Source organism: Clinocottus analis, unplaced genomic scaffold (assembly GCF_023055335.1).
Source record: "Clinocottus analis isolate CAN_PGR_092001 unplaced genomic scaffold, fCliAna1.0.p SCAF_24, whole genome shotgun sequence".
Classification (NCBI taxonomy): domain Eukaryota; kingdom Metazoa; phylum Chordata; class Actinopteri; order Perciformes; family Cottidae; genus Clinocottus; species Clinocottus analis.
This window is the reverse complement of record NW_027175976.1, coordinates 5,958,349-5,978,557: the sequence shown is the minus strand read 5'-3', so window position 1 is coordinate 5,978,557 and position 20,209 is coordinate 5,958,349. Positions and strand designations below refer to the sequence as shown.

Below are 20,209 nucleotides of genomic sequence, written 5' to 3'. Positions count from 1 at the left end.
TATCGAGGGACTCGCGGATTTGGCCGGCTCGCTGAGAAGGGTGAATACATGAATGAATGAATGAATGAATGAATGAATGCAGGGCTCGCATGAATAGATAGATGGCGGTAGATGTAAATGTCCGCGTTGGAAGCAGCCCACCATTTTAAACAGCATTTATTTCGTAGTAAAGTGCCAACATTAATTCCCCCTCGAAGACCAAACTAATAAAGCAGAAGCTAATCGTCCCGCGGCGTCCACGTGTGAGACTGAGAAGAGACGCCACACCGAGGAGGCTCTGCGAGTCCGTTCCTGTGTGTGCGGCAGCCGTTTAGCCGCAGGATTGAGTCTTTCCAGCTTGTCACCGACAATGAGTGTCAATCAGTTTTATTACCTGCTGGTGTATCAAGTGGCCAGCTCCGGCGAGAGAGGCGTCCTCAGAGCCGCCTGGCTGGAAGTCTCACAGGGGCCCTCACTGACATTACGCTGATATCAACTAATATGCTCATATTCACAAACTATACGCAGAGTGTGTGACCTTGCGTCTCTGTGCGACTCCTACACAGATAAAAGCATGTACACATTTACACTTAATGCGAGTGTGAGCTGTGATGGCAATTTTATTGAACCAATCTTGAAGGTAATGAGAATTACGCATTGAAATGTGCTTTTTACTCCCTTGTGCGAACTAAAAGAAATAAGACTATTGATTGATTTGACGAACGACTCGTCTTGAAGCTCGCAGACCAAAAATAGCCGCACGACATCCCATCTGCTGCTGCCTTTTCTTTCAGCTGTCGCACAATGTGGCTCCATCTACTATCTAAAAAAAGAAGGTGTAACTTGAATATTTCTCACCCGTGTGCGTCCTCTGATGGGCCTTTAGGTGGGAGCTCTTGGTGTACACCTTCCTGCAGCCGTTGAACTGACAGCGGTGGATCCTCTTCTTGTTCTCCGGCAGCTCCCCGACCCCGATGACGCACGGCGCCCCCTCCTCCTCGTCCTTCATCCGGACGGGGAGCGCGTGCGCCGCCACCAGCCGCGCCGCGCTCAGCCCCACCTTCCTGGCCACCAGCTTCAGGGTTAGCGTCCCGTCCGCCGAGGCCGTCAGCGTCTGGTTGGATTTGACCAGGTGGCGGCCCAGTTCCGGCGACGACGGGGGCGTCAGGGAGGTGACGGCGCTCAGCTGGGCCTGGTGGACCCCTTCCATCCCGTCCGCGTGTTCCAGCCCCTGGCCTTTTAGTTTGAGGTCTCTTTTCGGTGCGCCGCCGGCGGAGGGGAAGCTCTTCCGCGTCGGGCAGGGGGCGACCGGAGGCGGGCTCAGGGGCTCCAGGAGGATGGGCAGGCTGGGGAGCTCCTCCTCGCCGTCCTCCTTCAGGTAGGCCGGAGTCAGGAGGCCGTCCAGGTCCTGGTCGAAGAGCTCTGACAGACGCTTGGGCTCCGTCTGCAGGTAGCGCTCCAGCTCGAGGCAGGTCTGCGGGAGAGAGGAGACTCGCGTTAGACTCAGAGTTCACACGTCTGGGCGGCGGCGGCGGCGGCGGCGGCGGCACTGAAACGGCCCGCCGTCTCGCTCGCACGGATCCCCGCTTGACAATTTCCAACAGCCGTCAAATCGCCCGTCGTCTGCGCGAGGGCGAAATCTGCATGGCGCCATGCGCTCCACCCGGACAGGCAACTTGCAGCTGTCACAAGCACACACGCGCGCACAGATAGCCACCAAGACAGCCAGGATTACCTGGCAGCTCCGGCTCGACGGCTGATTACACACTGATTGATTGCAACCGCCGCGGCGCGGAACGAAAGCGAGCCGCCCGGGTAGCGGGAGGAGAAGTCCTAAACTGAACAGAACTCCTATCAAACAACATTTTATAGAGCTTTGACAAGCCATGTGTGCACCGGCTTCCACCGAGCCAAGATAGGAAGATTTATTCAGCTGTAGTTATGGTCTGCTTCATCCCTATTACACCTCTCCCCTCAGAGGGCAAATAAAAAGGCTACATCCCCGGTTTGTGTGAACTGGCATCCCGAGAAGTCTATTACTTTACAACAAGCCGGCGAGGTTGGAAGAGGAGAGCCGGCGAGAGGAGGGGGGGGGGCGAAGAAGACGCTCCGTGTCCAAGGATGAAGCTATTATGTTTGAATGGACGGCGCCAGTTTGATCCCAGGGATCGTTGTGTTTCGCTTGTAGCCACTAACGCATTTTGACAGCTGAGATGGAGGCTAGCAGCTCCACTGGGCGCGTGCTACTCGCCACTTCATTTGTGTGTAAATAGGCGCTGACAGACAGAGCAGCTAGTCCCATTATCAGGAATAGGGTTGTGCAGACTGAACACATCAGAGACATTTACAATCTCTCACACACACACACACACACGCACACACACACACAAGTTGCTTGTTTGCACCTTCTAAAAATAAACGCGCCACTTTTTTTTTTTTTTGTGAAGGGGGGTGTCTGTTGCTAAGGGAGTGTAATTTCTCCTCCAAGTCGTCTTCTTCCAGGAACAAAATGGGATTTTTTTTTTTTTTTTTTACTGTTTACAGTATTTGCATACTGACATCAGATTAAAAAGCTGCTCTGGACCACATCTCCAGAGTGAAAGTGAAGATGATGTGCCTCCTCACGCCTACATGCTTTTTGTGTTGTTGTTTTTGACTGTGATGGCTTTAAAAAGAAGAAGAAAAAAAATGATTTGAAAGCGCGATGTGAGAGGTCTCTCCTGCTTCCTGGATGGCTGCGGCCAGTCAATCGTGAATTCAATATTTTGTTCTTTCTTCTATTTGACATGTGGAGTAGCACGCGCCGGCTCGTTAAGCGCAGAGCTACATGTACATACAAAAAAAACACACACACGTCTCGAACCCCTCCACCTGTCTCACTCATCCTTCAGCTTCAGCCTGTCACCCAAATCACCCTATTCTCTCTCTCCCTTTTCTCCTCATTGTCGTCTCCTCCTCTCCCAAGGTGAGGGCTAATTATCTGCTAAAACCAGCCAGGTAAAGGGGACTTTATTCAGCAAAACGCTGAGGACTGCAAACCAAGGTGAGTGTGAGTCTGTGTGTGTGTGTGTGTGTGTGTGTGTGTGTGTGTCAGTGAGGTAGAGATAGTTCAAGGGAGCAGAAAAGGGGATAGAAACGGATAAGTGAGAGGATTGAGGGAGGCTGACTGGAAGGTGAAGAATAAGAAGAGGAAATAGGAGGAGGGGGAGAGGGACGGAGGGACAAGGTGAAGGAGGCAGGAGAGGAGAGATGGAGGCTGGAGTCGAAAAAAGCGAAGGAAAAGGCGTTGACTTCGTTTTCTCCGCGGGGGGGCGAGTCCTTTTTGAAAGTGTGACATTTGGCATAACAGGATCGGGTCGGCGGGGCAAGCCACAGGAAAAAGGGTTCACGCACACTGAATGTTAGGTCGCGACCCGCGGCGGCGCGCGTACTGTACTCGTGTGCGTGTGTGCACACTCGCGTGTGTGTGTGTGTGTACACACACGAGTGTGCACACACAAGGGAATGTCTGACATGTAATAGGGGTGAAAGAGGCTGCAGGTGAGCGAGGGGAGGGGCTGGGGGCTCTTTCTTTCCATCCATCTTCCCCCTCCTTCTTTCCTCCCCCCCATCACTCCATCACCCACCCCTCCCCTCCGTCTCCTCCTCCTCTTCCCAGCCCCTTCCTCCCCCAGGTGGTGACATTAACATCGTAAGGGAGAAGGTCATGCAGTTGATCAGCGGCTCCTGTGTGTGCAGCGTGGAGCAGTGTGGGTGTACGCACACTTAATGTGGCTGCATGTGATTATGCTAGTTTGTGTGCGTGTGTTTGTGTGTGTGTGTGTGTGTGTGTGTTTTTTGCAGGCACGCACGTATATGTGAGTAGCATAATTATGCGCAATTACGCGGCTCTTGTGTGTGTGTTTGTGGGAACACCTACACGCAGGCATAAACTCTCTTGGCTGATCTCGTGGCCTGAAGTGAATGTGAATATGCAACGTGCGCGCGCGCGTGTGTGTGCGTGTGTGTGTGTGTGTGTGTGTGTGTGTGTGTGTGTGTGTGTGTGGGCAAGGAATCAAGAGCCAAAAGCACCGCACAAGATAAAGGAGCGCTCATGGCGCGCTCCAGCTCTGTTTGGACAAACGCCGATCTGAGAGAGCCAACATCAATTGGCGCCGCATAAAGCCAGCGTCCGTTTCCTCAAAGGCTTTTGGGGATGATGCCTTCGTGTGAGCCAGGATAAGCTGAGACAATCCAACGGATGCTCCAGCAGGCCCACCTCCACCTCCAAACCGCTTTGGTGTCGGGGGGAGAGAGGGGCGGGGGAGGGGGAAGGGGGGACTTGGAACCGGAGTCCATATTGTCAAGCATCTCCTTGGAAGCAGACAGTCATCAGCGGCTTCAGGAGCGCGGTCACAAGGGCTGCGCATTGTTTGAGAAACTGCGTTGCCAGAACCAAAAACCAGTACCCTTAACGTGATGCAGAGGGCTTCGATGTCCTGGCTGCAGCGGTTGTGGTAATGGCACCCAAAAAACCACACAAATAGTCTTTTTCTTTCAAGATATGGGTATTAAATCAATGGATTGCAGGTATCTTTTGAGTGGACCAGTTTCAATAATGTTGTGTACTGGGATGTGTGCCTTCAGCCCTGCATGACCACTGACTAAGGCCCTCTGTAGACGACCAAATGGCCTGCACTGTGCACAATACCAGCCCCCTGGAGGCGGAGCAGCTAAATGGAACAGAGCCAGTATTCATGGTATCGCTTACACTCATGCAAAGCCCGATCAAGATCCGTCAAAAACCAGTTGAACGAAACCGATTGTGTTCACGGCTGCAAGGCGCCGTTGTTGCTTTGACCACGAGATTAAGATTATAGTGACCCGGCTGTTTCAAAATGTATTGTCACCACAGGCCAGTCATTAATGAGACTCAAACCGATTTGATTTTTTTTTCCCCTCTATAATTTGAAAATAAATAAAAATGATGACACGATTATTCAAATCGCTGTCTTACGTCGGCGTTTCTTCTCGTTTTTCTTGCCATAACTTATGTCATTTCCAAGAAAGGTTGATGAGTTGAGCAGAGCGGCCCTTAATTACGCGGCTAATGTCCTTGATGATTGTCGGCTGCAGCTTCAGTCACTGTAATCTTTCAAGGATGTCAAAGAAATACCAGCTTTTTGGAAACATACGTTACATAACTGTCGTGCACAGGGTCAGGTCACTGCACACCGCTTCACATCAACCTTCTTCTTTACAAAAGGAAAAAGCGATTCGTCTTCAGATGCACTTTGTGTTTGTTTCCTGCACACGCACACACACACACACACACACAGAGTCACACATGCAGAACACACCTGCCGTTCGTGAGGCTTAAAATACAGCAGGTGTGAGAAATACTCGCTGATCACAAGACACGCTTCTCGCGAAGTCAAGCAGGCGGAGAGCTGTGAACCAGTCCTGTTTCACCAACTTCTTCTTCTCCTTCTCTGGCTCTTGGGTGATAAAATGAAAGTCTCTCTCCTCCTTCCCCCTTGGCCTGGCAGCTGATCCTCTCTCCTCCCTTCACATTTGGCCTGCGCCGCGCCGCCTGCCATCACCATCAAAGCGCGGGCTGCCTCCCAACTGTTAGCACCCCGCTATGTCGCTAATAAAAAGCCTGGGTTATAAATATGAACAGAAGAGCATGCATAATGCCCCAAAGGAAGCCCCAAAACACCACTAAACAGATAAATGTAATGGGGTGGATACGGCTCATTAATTTTAGGATAATCATGTTCAGTTTTTACAGATGCCGTGATAGAGACAAGGTGCTATGAATAATAATATCCCGCGCTGACGCGAGCAGGGTTGAAAAGGGCAGGACGACGAGGGGGGCTTTGAGCTGGAGGGGAGCACTATTGTTAAATTCATTAAATTTGGGGGGCGGGGGTCATGGGCGGTGTTGTCACATCTTTTCAAAGATGACCCATGATTCCCTGAAGCGTCTTCATCCTTCTGGAATATGTAGATCGTCTTCCCTGATTAGAATATAGACCTTGCAAAACTTTCCTCGTGGAGGCTAGGTATTTACCCCCGTTTGCACTCATTACGCTAAGCTAAGCTAACCGGCTCCAGCTGCGGAGAATCTCAAGAAAGAAAGTGGACGAGCGTTTGGTTCTCCAGTATTTTTTCTAATATTGTATTTGTTGAAGTTTTAGAAAGGCTGTTAAAATGTCGGTCTTTTCAAAATAAACTTCAGTCGAAACAGGAAGTTGGGTTCAGTCCACTTTCAGGTTCCAGGAGAAGAGCGCCGTGGATTAATCTTCTCCACAGCTTCGCATGTGTTGATTTAAATCATTAATCAAGGTAAAGAAAGTCAAATCCCTCTGAGAAATGAATCAGTTTCTTCAGGTGAGGCTGCACCACAATTACATCAAGGGGGAAATTGTCTTATCCTTTTTATTTTTTTTCCCCGTTATGGTTTTGATTTCCTTTTTTTACGGCTCACTGTTTAACTGACTGTGTTTACGGCCGTCTTTGTTATTGCAGTTTGTAATTCAGCGCCGCGCTTGGCACTTTTATCGGAAAAGAAAAGTTTGCGCGGGCGCGTCACTCGGAGTGTGTCGGTGCGTGGACGCGACGGTGTGTGTGCGTGCGTGTGTGTCTCATGCGGCCACAGTGGGTTATAGGCCCCCGCGTCCCTCCCATTGATCTGTCGAGCCGGGCCGGGACCATCACTTTGAGGTGACAGCTAAATGACCAGTAGCCCGAGGCGCTGGCCATCTCGCCAACAGCCTTTGTGTGTTGGCGTCGCGGCGCCTAATCGATACGGAATGATACCGCGCAGGAGCTCATCAGCGGTGGCCGTCGCAGCTGACAGAGACGGTAATCTATAGCTTCACTGAGCAATACTTACACAAACCCCCCCACCACCACCACCACCACCCTCACCCTCACGAAATCTTAGAAAACACCCCTCCCCGCTAAGCCGCCCTTCAGGGTTTTTTGCTCCTCCACTCACTCAGAGGCCCCAGATTTCAGACTCCTCTGAGAGCAGCATGGCATCATCGGTGGATCCCAGCCGAGCGGGGAACCTGCCTACGGGGCCAGGAGGAGGTGAACGGCAGACGGGGGGGGGGGGGGGGGGGATAACGCTTAATTTTCCTCCACACTGATCCGAGTAGCCGAGCGCCCTCGCTTCGCCCTGTTATTCTCAGCGGAGAGCGCGGCGGGGAGGAGGAGGGGGGAGGGGAGGTGCAGCGTTTGGCCGGAGGGATCTCCTGATGCCCCCCGACGGGGGCAACGAGAGCAAAGGGAAGAGACGGCGGGAGCAGAGACACAAAGAGACAGCGCTGGAGGGGGGGGGAGACAGAGCTAATTTATCTGCGAGACAGACAGGTTAAAGGGGCCTCTGTGCAAGCGGCGCAAAAGAAAGGGGACAGTGAAGAGAGGGAAGGGTGAAGCCACAGCATCTTCTACAGGTGCAAAAGCATTAAAAAAAAAAGCTAGATTAGCGTAAGGGGGGGGGGGGTGAAAGAGAGGGGAGAGATATGAGGCCCGCGACGGCGCAGATAGGAGGCAGGCGTCCTGCTCCTCGCCGACTAACAGCTCCATCTCTCCAGGCAGCCGAGCCTCACCTAGCTGCAGATAACGCGGCGCGGAAACAGCTTAATTACACACGCGGCCTTATCGGGCGACATTAGCCTCGCAGCAATAATCAGCGCCGCCGTCAGCCTCTCCGTCAAAGCCTGGCAACGCAGCACCTCCGGGCGGTTTTACACAGCGCGGGCTGCAGGCTGATAACAGACACTGCCAGTTGTTAAATCACAATTTGCTGACGGAGTTTGAGGGAATAATGCACATATGGTTGTAAACCCGACACCCCCCGCCCCCTCCCCCTTTCGCACACAGTCAATTGTTGTTTGGATGGACGCGCTAATAGATGCTTGAATCGCCTCTCAGGCAGAAATTTTCAATTTTGTCACGTGGGGCTAAATGCTTGGATCCACATTGAACGCGCTTTTAGGTTCAGTTTAGCGTTGTATTGCTGCGTGGACGTGGGGATCGAAACCCGCGGTTGTTTTGTTTCGCGGAGCGTCATGAGGATCACTTTCAACCCTCGGCGGCTGCAGGTCGGCGTCACGCGCGTGCTCGTGGTTTGCGCCTGATGGGGGGATCTTCAAAGCCCCTTTCATCTCGCAGGAAAGCCACAATGATGGAGCACTCAGAGCGCAAAAACCTGTGACCTCTGCTTAATGGAGCAGAGAGACATTTCCCCATCGCTTTCTCCGAGCAGACACAACAGAAACCACACATCCGCTTCACCCCGGACACCAGGGACCTCGGCTCCGTCTTCCCATCGCACAACATGGACGCCGACATGAGGAACCCCCCCCCCCCCCTCAGCTTGTACAATGATGTTTAAAAGAAATGGTTGGGAACAAAGTGATCCACTCGCTGGCTTCCCAAATGAGTGGACATGCTGCTTTCCTCTCCTGCTGTCACATCTGAATAATTTATCTTTGCACGCAGACAAAGCAACGCGTGTGTACTGCAAATTTTGAACGTCGGCTCGACAAGTAAACAGATTTGTGAAGATCCGCCCGACGTTTAGCGCGATGCCGGCACTATTAAGAGGTCTTAGTCTCCGGATACAACAAGTGCACCGCGAATAAAGACCTCTGCCGCTCCATCTAAATGGCTTGTGACAAAGTGTGGAAAATCGTCTTTGTTCTGGTATTAAGTCGAGGACCGGAGAGGTGAGGGTGAAATAGGATCGAGGCGGGAACAGAGGGAGCTGGCGAAGAAGCATCTGGAGGCCGGAGACGACGAAGGATGGGAGAGGAGGACGAGATTGGAGTGGAGAGGAGAATGGCAGGGCATGGAGGACGGGCTGGGGAGGAAAGGGGTGGGGGTATAATCCCGACGAGTGGAGCCGTGTTGCACTCGCTGGGGAGGGGAACTCTGTCTCACTTTAACTGGATTTGGGTGAGCTGCTGTTTATCGGCGCATGAGTCGCCAAGCGCTCCCTTCTCAGCTGTCAAAAGCGTCCTAATCTAATCAGGAGACATTTCAGCCATTTGCTCTCGACGCGGCAGAGTGGACATGTTTGCGAAAGCAACCTCAGCATGCATGTGGATGTATGCGTGTGGGTGCGTGGATGGAGGAGGGTGGAGGGGGGGTCGGCGACAACAGTGGTTTTACACCGGGGTTAGCAGCTTGCGGCAGGATTTGGGGAGTCTGCGCTCCGGATGTTGGGGACCCCATTGTGTGCGGCGGGGGCTGGCTAATCTTCATTACCCCACACAATGACGGGGCGAGAGAATGGGGCCTTGGCTGGAAAAAGGCACAGAGAAACAAAAGAGCGGCGAGCAGCGAAAGAGAAAGAGAGAGGGGAGGGCGGCCGAGGGAGAGAGGGGTGTGGGGGGGGAGAGATAAAGGGAACAGTGAAGCGGAAAAACTCTTCTTCCTCCTCACACAGTGCCAGGCGGAGAGGGCCGCTCGGCACCCCGATCACGTCCGCAGACCGCTAAGTGCAACTGTGGCGCCGTGCCCGCTCCGATAAGAGCCGACATAGTTCATTCTTACATGCCGCTCTGCGGCCGGATGGGAAGTCGTCTCGTCTGTGTTTACCCCCTGCTTTTTGCCATGCAGGTGTTGTGTAACGCTTAGCCACAGTTTCAAGCTTTTGTCCCTCATTACGGCATCGACCCTCAGGGTTAGCTCAGAAGCAAATGAAGGGTGGGAAGAGGCGGAATAAAAGAGCAGTGAAAGCAGGTCAGTGGCACAGTCTCGCAAGGCCAAGGTGGATTAGCTCAGGGTCGCAGACGCGCTGGTGTGTGTGTGTCTGTGTGTGTGTGTGTGTGTGTGTTGGCGTGAGGGTGAAACTGTGCAGTTACGCAAGAGCGTGTACATCCCGGTGACTTTCTGCGTACGCGCGAGCGTGCAAACAGGAGGTGGGGCGCTGTCGCTCCGTCTTTATTCCCGCGGCCGTGCTTTCAAAACAAACCTGAGCGACAAAGATTAGCCCAAGCCGCTTAAAATATTGAAAGACGTCGCCTCGCCACCGCTACTGCTGCGGGCTCTCCTCCAGGAGATAGAGAGGGGAGAGAGACAGACGGAGAGAGAGAGAGAGAGAGAGAGCGAGAGAGAGTTTAGGTTGGACGAGGATGGGGCGGAGGCAGCGCGGCAGGCTGAACCTGTTCACCCCCTCGGTGCCGAGCAGCTGGCTTTTCAGCGGGAAGCGTCAGCGGAGAGCGAGCACTTTTCACCCCAATTTCATCCCGACAATGTACGGCGGCTCAGCGGAGAGGGGCGGGGAGCAGTTGCACTAAGAAAGGTGTTAGGAACTCATTGACTTTGGCCTTTAGCTTCTGAGCGTTGGTCTGTGTGTGTGTGTGTGTGTGTGTGTGTGTGTGTTCAGCGGGTGAAAGCCAGCGATTACAGGACGAAGGCTGAAGCGGCGTTACGATTCAGCGGGGTTAAAGTTTAAAGGCCGGCGAATGAACGTGTTTCACGTGAACGGGAGGTTGCGACGGCGACAGGGAAACGTGCGCAACACAAGTGCATGTGCGTGCGTGTGACAAACACACACACACACACACACACATACAGTAGACACACCAGCTGCTCTGCTGAATATTCAAGAGAAAACACTTTACTTTCTGAAGCGCACACACACACATAAACCCAATAAACTCTGCCTGTGAAGCGCTCTCTTTCTCGCCGTCTCGCTTATACACACACACACACACACACACACACACACACATACACCAATGAAAATTATTGATGTGCTCTCTTATAAAACAGTGGCTGCTCCCTGAAGTATTCCTGGCAACATCACAGGCTGAAAATAGCTGCCGACCCAAATAACTTTCCCCGCCGGAGCGAAGACGGAGCCAGACCACAGCCACCGGCGACCGGCTTTACTAATTGGCATCATTTTACAATGAAATAATATCTGGGGCAAAAGACTGAAGAACACATGGCAGTAGACCGGAGAGCAGGAGGACGCGCTGTCTAGCCACACAAGACGAGCGGGGAGCGATGCGAGCAGGAGGGGTCGAGAGACGAGGGGGACGGGGATGCCTCGACGCTCTTGTTAGCATAAGTTATCAAATTCCGGTCCCTGAAAGTACATAAGGGGGGACCGAGTGGTGAAACATTAATGTGACACCATCAGATTAGTTCAAAAGAAGGGGGGGGGCGACAGTGAGAGCAGGGCCTCTTCAGTGTTTTTAAGTCATAAACAGCTATTTGTATCAGAGATCCCCGTGTGGATTGTGTTGTTTTTTTTATTGATTTAGCATTGAATAGTAGTGATAAAAGTTATTGCTCCGCTTTGAGAAGATGCAGCCACGTTCAGAGTGTGTAGCGTGAGGACACAAACAAGGAAAATACTCGTTTTAAGTCATTTGTGTCCATTCATGGCAGATTATTTCTGTATTTATTATGACAAACAAATAGAAGTATTTGTAATCTTGCATTTTAAGTAGTTTTTTTTCTTCTTTTCTTTCTTTTTTTCCTCCTGAAAATCCTCGTTTCAGGAACAAAAACAGATCATTTTTGCATCCGTGACTCTCTGCAGTGGCCCGACGTCTTCGTCCGAGGACCCGCGCTCACGTCGACCCGCCAGATCAAACCAAGAAATACCGTAAAAACGCCCGGTTCACTTCCCACACAGCATCACGCGCTAAGCGCTGCACACACAGGGAGAGATGGAGGGAGGAAGGCTTAAACACACATGTCTTTTGGCAGCCCAAATCTTAATTAGCACCGGGAGATTCATCTAATCAAAGGGTTGCCAGCCCATCATTAAGGCTAAAACACACAGCGCTCTCCTCACATACCAGAACAGAACAATGGGAAACAGAGGTACGCTGTCACGCTGATGAATGGCTCTTCCCGCCGGTCTCATTAAATCACAGAAGGGCACTTCCCGGGCCGTTCGAGGAGTTAAGCGGGGTGCAAAATCGCCTCACCCCCTCTGTCTCTCTACTTTGACACTTATACAGCCCCCTTTTTTTGCAACGCTGCATGTCAAACTAATATTTTTTTTTTCCCCCCCCCCCTCATGTGAAAAATTGTGCTTTCAGGCTTTGACATACAGTTTAGGCTAATCCCAATTCAAGCTGAATCTGCCTGGTTTTGAGGATGCACGGTGTATGTTATTCACACAACTCATCCCCGCAGGCGTTTGGAGAGACTGAAACGACATGATGCACCCAGTTGGCTGCAGATACCAGTGTCTTTAGGGTAACTCGGGACCCAGTTTAATCTTCCAGTGAGTTGAGCATCAGCTGCTGACAATAAAAAAACAACCTTTATCCTGACCTCGGGCTTCAAATGCACGCGTAAGATCCAGATTAACGCTTGCTTTTTTAGAAGATGAAAGAAGAAAGAGGAGACAAAAACTCAGACATTGAATGCAGGAGAGAGAGATGGAGGAGGAGTCATTGTCAAAGGTGAACCAGGGGGATAGCTTTTGGACCAGAGAGCCACAGCAGGTGGAAAAACACCACTGGCTTTGCATGCTGGGCCGCCGCGGCGACCCATGGGGTCCGGCATGCAAAGCGCCCCACACACACACACACACACACACACCCACACACACACACACACGTCCACACGCTTTGCTTACATAATACAGCTAAAAGTCAAATCTCTCCTCGAAGCCGGCAACAGGCACTGTTGCTCCCTCGCCGGACTCTAAATGGAGCTCGCGCTCCTAGAAAAGGTCAACGAGGCCCCCGTCGGCGACCCGGCTGTGATCTTCACCGACGGCGGCCGTGCGTTGTGAAGCAGCCGGCCGGTTGCAGAGCGCGCCGCGTCCTTGCGGCTGTCACCGCCGAGAGCTTAGGGCCGTGATTGATGACTGGCTTCGGATGACAACAACAAGCGGCGGTGTTTACTCAGGGCAAATTGCCCTTGTCTCTCTCTCTCTCTCTCCACCTTCCGTCTCTTTTGCCCCCCCCCCCCCCCCCCTCCATCCACACACTTTGGAGAGAGGTGGTCCACATGGCTGGATCTCCGGTTTCTGGATGGCTACGAGTCCCTCGGGGAGGGATTAGCCTCCCAGAATGACAGCTAAACAAACAAATAGGCCAAAGCTGGTCTTCCTGCTTGCCAAGGCTGCCTAGCAACAGGTAGGCCGTATTATGGGATGTAACGCTTGGCATGTCACAGCCAGCGAGGGCTGTAAAATGCCACGGCTCGGTGTGAATTTGTGGCTATTATCAAAGCCGTTGGATGTTCAAATATGTGAGCGTGCCGGAAGATTAAACACACTGTGGTCCAAGTGGGAAGATAGGGTGGGGGGTAACCACGGCAACGACCATCACTTGAAGCCTCCGCATCCTCAAGGCGGTGATTTCAGGCAATTCATTCATTTAAAATACATCACTGACGTGTCACTCTGACGACGTTCAGCCAATTACAACACGCAACGGCGACGACGGCATCTTATTGTTTTCCTCTCACGGCCCTTTTGATGGAAAACACACACTTCATAACCGGGCGGAGGAGAGTGGAGCGCTTCACCTGACTCCAAGCCAGGAAGGGAATGTTTTTCCAATCATTTACGTGATAAAAAAAAAGTGTGTATCAGTCTTGGTTCTGCATCCAGATGCCTCAGCCTGCGTCCACTGACACACACACGACACACTTCCTCTCGCATGAGAGGCTCCATCGGGTCTGCTGCGATGGAGGCGAAGACCTTTTGATGCAACGACTCCACCAGCGGCCTGGCGCCGTTTATTTTGGACAAAAAAAATGTTGATTGCGTAACTCCCCCAAGTTCAACTTCTTCTTTTTCTTGCAGGGAGGCTGACTCTAAACACGGGCGAGAGCAGGGCGACTCAAAGGAGGCGGCGGAGACTCCGTCTTCTCAGAATGGCAGAAAGAGAGACAGAGCAGAGAGAGTGGTGAGATAAAGAGAGGGGGGAGGGAGGGGGAGGGATAGTCTGTGGTGATTCCAGGGCTTAAAAAACGAGTGCCTGAGACTCCTCTCTCCTTTTCTGTTCTCAGCCCGCGGTTGCCAAGCCGGATGGCGGCAGCGAAGCATGTCGGATCACTGTAAGGTGCTGTAACGGCTTCCCGATTTCGCCTCAAATGATGTGAAAGTCATTGCCAAGCCATGTGTGTTGGTGTGAGGCGAAAAAAATGACTGGCTCCTCTCCCCACTGTTAATCAAACCTGGGGTGGCAGAGCGCTTTGCAGACGGAAGCCATACATAAAGATGTGCTTGTTCACCACCCTCCTCTCCTCTCCCCTCCTCTCCTTTCCTCTCACCTCCCCCCCCATTGCTGCCTTTTTTTCTCTTCCTTTTCCACACCACCTCCTCTGCCTGTCACCCCTCTCTTCCCTTCTGACGGACCAGTTGCCAGAGCATCAGACAAATGAATGCTTCCTCCGCGTCCTCTCTTTCATCAGCGCCTCCAACCTTTTCATCAACGCCCATAAAGCAGTGGAAGGCACCCATCACCGGCAATCGCCTCTCAGCCGCCTGAGTGATGAGACAGAGGTGGCGGAGTTCAGTCAGCGCTCTTACGGCAGAATGGATGTTACTGGGTCAGGGGGTCGCTCGCATATCTCATTACACAGCATACACAACACGCACCTGTGCGCGTGAGTGCGAGTGTGTGTGAACACACGTCCCCGTCGCAAGAAAGGGAAACCAGGAAGCGCGCGTGCAGCAGGATGCTCCGAGCTCCAGAGACTAATCTGCAGGTAAAAACAGACAACTCCAATTCATGCAAACACAAAGAATCGTGTGCGTAGCAGCAGCGAGCAGCGTCTTGTTAACATAACGGCTGCTGCTCAGGAGCCAAATTGCCTTTTTGCTGCTACAGCTCATTTATCTGCTTATACTAATTAGATGAACTCATAGCTCTTTTATTACAGCATCCCCCCCCCTCCCCTCATCCCTGTAAACAGACGTGCATCCGCTCCTCAAATCGATGCGTCGAGTATTAACCTCGTGGCTGCAAACACTTAGAAGCAGGCGCACCAAGGCCTCCCTTTCAAGGCTCGGCGCGTCGCGAGGCCCCCCGAGGGGGTTCTTTCTTTTTTCTAGATTCTCCGCGGCGTCCGTTCTTCGAGATCTTCTGACGGCCGACGGGCGAGAGAATCCATTTCCTATCTCGGCGGCCTCGTCTGGATGCTTTGTGGACGTCCGGAAATCAAGAGGCGGCCTGTGTGTCACGTGCATAACGGCTGTGAGGGAGTGACTCTGCGGCGAGGCTGCGGCGCTGCTTGTCAACCTTCCATCACGCCGCCGCCGTGCAGACGGGACCGCGCGGCAGTCGAACTAAAAGGGAATTAACTACATTTTTTTTTTTCTGTTGGAAAGCGTCCAAAGTTGATTTCAGGGATCCCACATCTCATACTTACAGTTGATGTGACATTTTAATAAAGCCACAGGCGCGGAACGAAGACGCCACCAGGAGCTCTTTTGAGACAAACAAGATTAAGTCCCAGTTTGTCCTTCCTCCTCCATGCTCGCAGAATACTGAGCTGTGCCCGTTACAGGATTGATTTAATTTCAATTTGCATAAAATTACACCAAACAGCAGCGAGTGAAAGGTCACGGGGAAGAGACGAGGGCGTGCGCGCTCGAACCGGTTGGTTTGTTTTCAACTTGATACACGATCCAGACTCGCTCGCTCTCATCTGCCGCTGCTCCGCGAGGCGGAGAGGAGTGACTTGGGGGACGCCGTCACCTGGCAAACGTTGTGCTGGAGTGTGTGTACAAGTCCTGAGCGTGCACAACAACCCTGCAGAGATCAAAAACCCATACGGTGCTAATTCTATAAGAGGAAAAACAGAAAGGAGAATGGAGGAACGAGGCATGGAGGAGGACGCAGACAGGAAGGAGGGGGCCGGTTGGCTGCGCTTCCCAGCATGCCTGCTGTGTGTGAGAAAGCAGATGTGGCCTACTGAGGATTACATAACATACTGAGACACACACACGCGCACACGCGGCGGCGTACGGCGTGCGCGTGGATATTCGCAGTTTCATCTGTGGCTTCTTCTTCTCCTCACTTTCCCATCCTCATCTCTCTCTCTCTGGAGTCGCCACGCTGCCCCTCTGACCCCGACAGCAGCTTTCAACGGCCGCACACTTTTCCCCCCTCGGCGGCCTCGGCCAAAATACTTCACAACTCCATCTACTGCGCGTCCCCGCTCCTCCAACCCCCGAGTTCTCTCGGACACCATCGCGCCCGGATCCTCTTCTTCTCCGACTGTCTTTTTTTTCCAGAGTGTGCTTGTCGCTCCTGGGGGGGGTTTCGAGCCCACCGGACTGTGAAATGCGAAACCCTGCAGCGGGGAGAATGTGCGTGCTCTGCAACTTCCTCCACCTCTACACACACACACACACACACACACACACCCAGACGGTGCTGCTGCTGCTGCGGTGCGTGCTATGGAGTCGCGGGCATGAGTCGGATGTAAGTGGATGCATCTGAGCACGCTGGCTTGCATATGGAGGTCGCGCCGGAGCGCCCCGCTGCTCCTTCCACATTTAGAAGCGCCGGAGCCACGTGCAATCTGTCCACATGCCCGTATAGAAGCCCCATAATGCACCGCGCGGCTCCATGCAGACATTTCGCTTGGGTAGGCATCAAGCACTCAGTCTACATGCGTGTACGAGAGAGTGTGTGTGTGTGTGTGTGTGTGTTGGGCCCCTGAGGGATAATATATGTGTTGGAGGGTATGGAGTGTGTACTGAGGTCAATGACAGACAGCCATTTGCGGTGTCTTGTTACATCCTATCCATCAGGGTCAAGTGCTGTGGATGAAGACGCGTCATCAGTGGAGCCCGAAGGCGGTTGAAAATAAAATCCATCGTATCAGCCTGAAACCCAATCCAGGTGTATAGTCTTTACATTTTCGCGCCGGCGTGCTCAGAGGACGCCGCTAAACTCGCCGGAGGAGGCCTCATCACGCGCGAGCGCCGGTTTACAAAAGGGCACGACAAGCACTGGAAGTCGCAGCCAAGACACACAAATGTGTGTCAGTGTAAAGATGCAAAAATGACACGAGTACACTCGGCTTTGAGGGAAACTGGGTTCCACATATGAAAGGAAAAAAAAGAGTAAATTATGACCAGCCATGCTTGTTCCACATCCAGCTAAGCCCTGCTGTTTGTTCCAACTCTGAACAACCAACTGTACTGGGATTTGGAAGCGAGACAGCACAGTTCAGTTTGGCACTATTTAGTTCAATAATGGAACAAATAGCAGCCTCAAATGTACCATCTGCAGACCTCCAAAACACTTTCCTCCCTTTCTGCTCCCCATCCCCCCATAACCGCCTGAATCATGCCTCACAGACACCAACAGGGGACACAGTCATCACTCTTGCCACGGCATCTCAGGGAGCCATTTAGGGTCCGACTACAACGGCCTCCTATCTCGCCATCACGCCCCATAAAAGCATCAAATTCTAAATTGTGCCCGGAACACAGAGGGGGGATTGCTCCATCGCTCGGAGGCAGAGCTTTTAGGGCGAGCTGCAGCTCATAATTCGTGCATTCAGGACGGCTCGGTGGCATCTTCAGGACATCTCTGTGCAGTGCGGAGGGGGGGTCAGCGCGGGGGGAAAGTCATAATAATCATTGAGCTCACAAGGACACAATCCTCTTCTTCCAAACAAGGGTTGTTTTTCCCAAAAAAAGTTGCTATTCACTCCACTGGACACATGCTTTGAGTCGTGTTTTTTGAACACTGGATGATACATTTCCCTCTTCTTCCTGGTGTATTTCTTTAGCTGTGATATTCCCAATCAGCAGCATGGTTTGAAAAAGAAACTAAAAAAACATATTCATGCTCTAAAAATGAACTTTTTAAGCCGCAAAAGTGTCAAGAAGCGAGTCGGCTTCCATCTCAGATGATGCAGATCTGTCGACGCTGTCAGGGAACGCAACCTCAGTGTGCAGGTTCAACAGAGTTTACCTTTGAAATGGCATCTTCCCACACGCGATCAAAGCTGAACGAGAGCAGATATTTGCCTGGTTAGAAAAAATAAAAAATGAAATTACACTCTCTCCATTTAAGAGACAGATAAACTTGATGATCAATTCCAAAATGGACGTTGTCTAAAGGGGGGAATAATCTGTGGACGTCCCAGTGAGGGGGATGTCCAGCTCTCAGCCTCCCTCTCTCCCTCTCTCTCTCCCTCTCTCCCTCTCTCCCTGCCATTTGCATTAGGTATCGATCTTGATATGCATGGCTGTGGGTGAGAGACGCTGCATATGGTGCACGCGGGCCCGTGCAATTTAAAAACCCTCTGACAGTGAAGCTGGGAGTTGGAGACTTGTTATGAAAAGACGCGTCGGTGGGTAACAGTAGGATGCCAATTAGACTGCTTGGACCACAGCGAATGGATCCGCGGTCACGCACCGGTTTCTCTCTCCCTCCTCCTCCTCCCTCTCTCTCTCTCCCTCTCTCCTCCCCTCCTCTCGCGCATGGAGCAGAGAAGTGGGGACAAGCTGGAGCTCCTATTGCATGAACAATACCGGCATCAAATTTCCATGTAATGATTTTTTTTTTGTTGCATTTTTTGTGCTTTGCTCGGTCAGTCAAGAGCAGCATGGAGAGCATCATCATCATCACCAGCAGCAGCAGCAGCAGCAGCAGCAGCTATGCAGGTGTGCCGACGGACGCATGGCCCCTATTTTGACTTAAATATGGACCATGAAGGGTTATTAACGGGCACAGGTGCAACTAAATGGAGTATGAGTCAGATGTGAATGAGAAATAGGTTGAGAAATACAGAGTGACTGTTTAAAAAGTAGATATTTTTTAAGCAATGTTACACCAGGAAATCAGCAACATGACACACACACACACACACACACACACACACACACACAGGTATAATAAAACACATCTGGCTGACATAAACAGAACAGGGACGTGTGCTATAATGTGTAAGGACCAGTAATGGTCGTGTGAAGTGCCGGCGCGTCTCCCCACGCATCCATCACCATGTGGCCGCGTGCAGCCCCGCGTGCTCATCTCTCCACATCCATCCACTCAACTTGGACGGGGGAAAGCGCGTGCGGGGGGGTGGTGACCAATATGCAACATGCAGATATGACAGTTAAATGATTTTCATGCGCTGCCTTTTTTCTTCTTCTTCCACCACTGCATTTAAAGCGGGGAACAAAGCCAGACATGTTAGTGTATCTATTATGAATACGTGAGGGGACTTCTCTCCATGCAGAGGGGGTTCACAACTCAGTTATCAGGGGGATGCAGATGTATTATTCACGACCAATTCGCTCCCTATTATGGGCTTCGGATCTTCAGTTTTCCCAAATCGCATTTGACAGCTTTATTACGCGCCCGCGTGCGTTCGCATCGTATCCACTTTGCCATCTCTGGCTAAAATTGTCAGCTGTGTGACTGATGGAGGGCATTTCATCTGAACTACACACATTCCACGCTTTCTGTTGGGGGCGGTGGCGGCGGCGGTGGAAGAGGGGGTGGGGGGGGAGGTAAAAGTTGACGTCTCGAGCGCGTGTGAACCCACCGGCGAGCGCACTGCGCGGTCCAAGCTCCGCGGTGAGGATGAAAGTTGAGACATACCTGCTGCCAGTTTTCCTCCAGCGAAGGCATGGCGGAGAAGTAGCCGGTGTCGTGGACGAGCTGAAGTTCCTGAAAGATACTGTGGTTCGCTAAGACATCCATGCTGACGCTCGCTCGGTGCTGGAAAAAACAAGAACGATGCACAAGAAATATGCCTCCTGTCTCGGCTGTGTCAGACCTCTGCATCCACTTCTTTCATATTAGTCCATAAGAGGAGATTAATTGCTCAGTGTGGCGGCTCGAAATGTGGCGATAAGGGCCCCTGTACCTGCGCGCATTATCGGACTCGGTGCGTAAAAGAGACAGGGGTTGATGGAGGCTCCATGCGTATCCGTGTTGCCAAACTAGACACTGATAGGGAGCCAAAGGAGGGGAGGGGCTTGTAAACGAAGGGGAGTTGTTTGGTTCGTCAATCAACTCCTCTGCTTGTCCATTTAAGGCGAGGGGGCGGTAGAGGAGTCCTCGGAGCGGCGGCGGAGCGCGGAGGGGCGGGGCTCGGCGGTATCCGCGGGCGGGATTGGCTCCGGAGACACGTCACTCGAGCCAAATATGGGCTCGATAGGTGAGCTATTTATGGATGGGTATATTAGATTTGGAAGAAGGTCTGAAAGGCTAGTTTGAGAGGAGAAGCCGTGGTGTAAACATCATGTGCTCACAAACAGGAGCTGGAA

At 52.2% G+C, this 20,209-nt stretch overlaps 1 protein-coding gene across 2 annotated transcripts in view; it reads right to left on the bottom strand.

Annotated features, from left to right (window-relative positions):
- Positions 1-19,876, bottom strand: part of LOC137794090 (Krueppel-like factor 7) — a 33,932-nt gene extending 14,056 nt beyond the window's left edge. For both annotated transcript variants that reach the window (XM_068590700.1, XM_068590701.1), the window contains exons 1-2: positions 19,539-19,876; positions 838-1,453 (exon numbers count right to left, since the gene is read on the bottom strand). In XM_068590700.1, coding sequence (XP_068446801.1) covers positions 838-1,453; positions 19,539-19,724 — 802 coding nt within the window. In that variant the 5' untranslated portion in view covers positions 19,725-19,876. The remainder of the gene's footprint in view (positions 1-837; positions 1,454-19,538) is intronic.
- Positions 19,877-20,209: the final 333 nt, after the last annotated feature.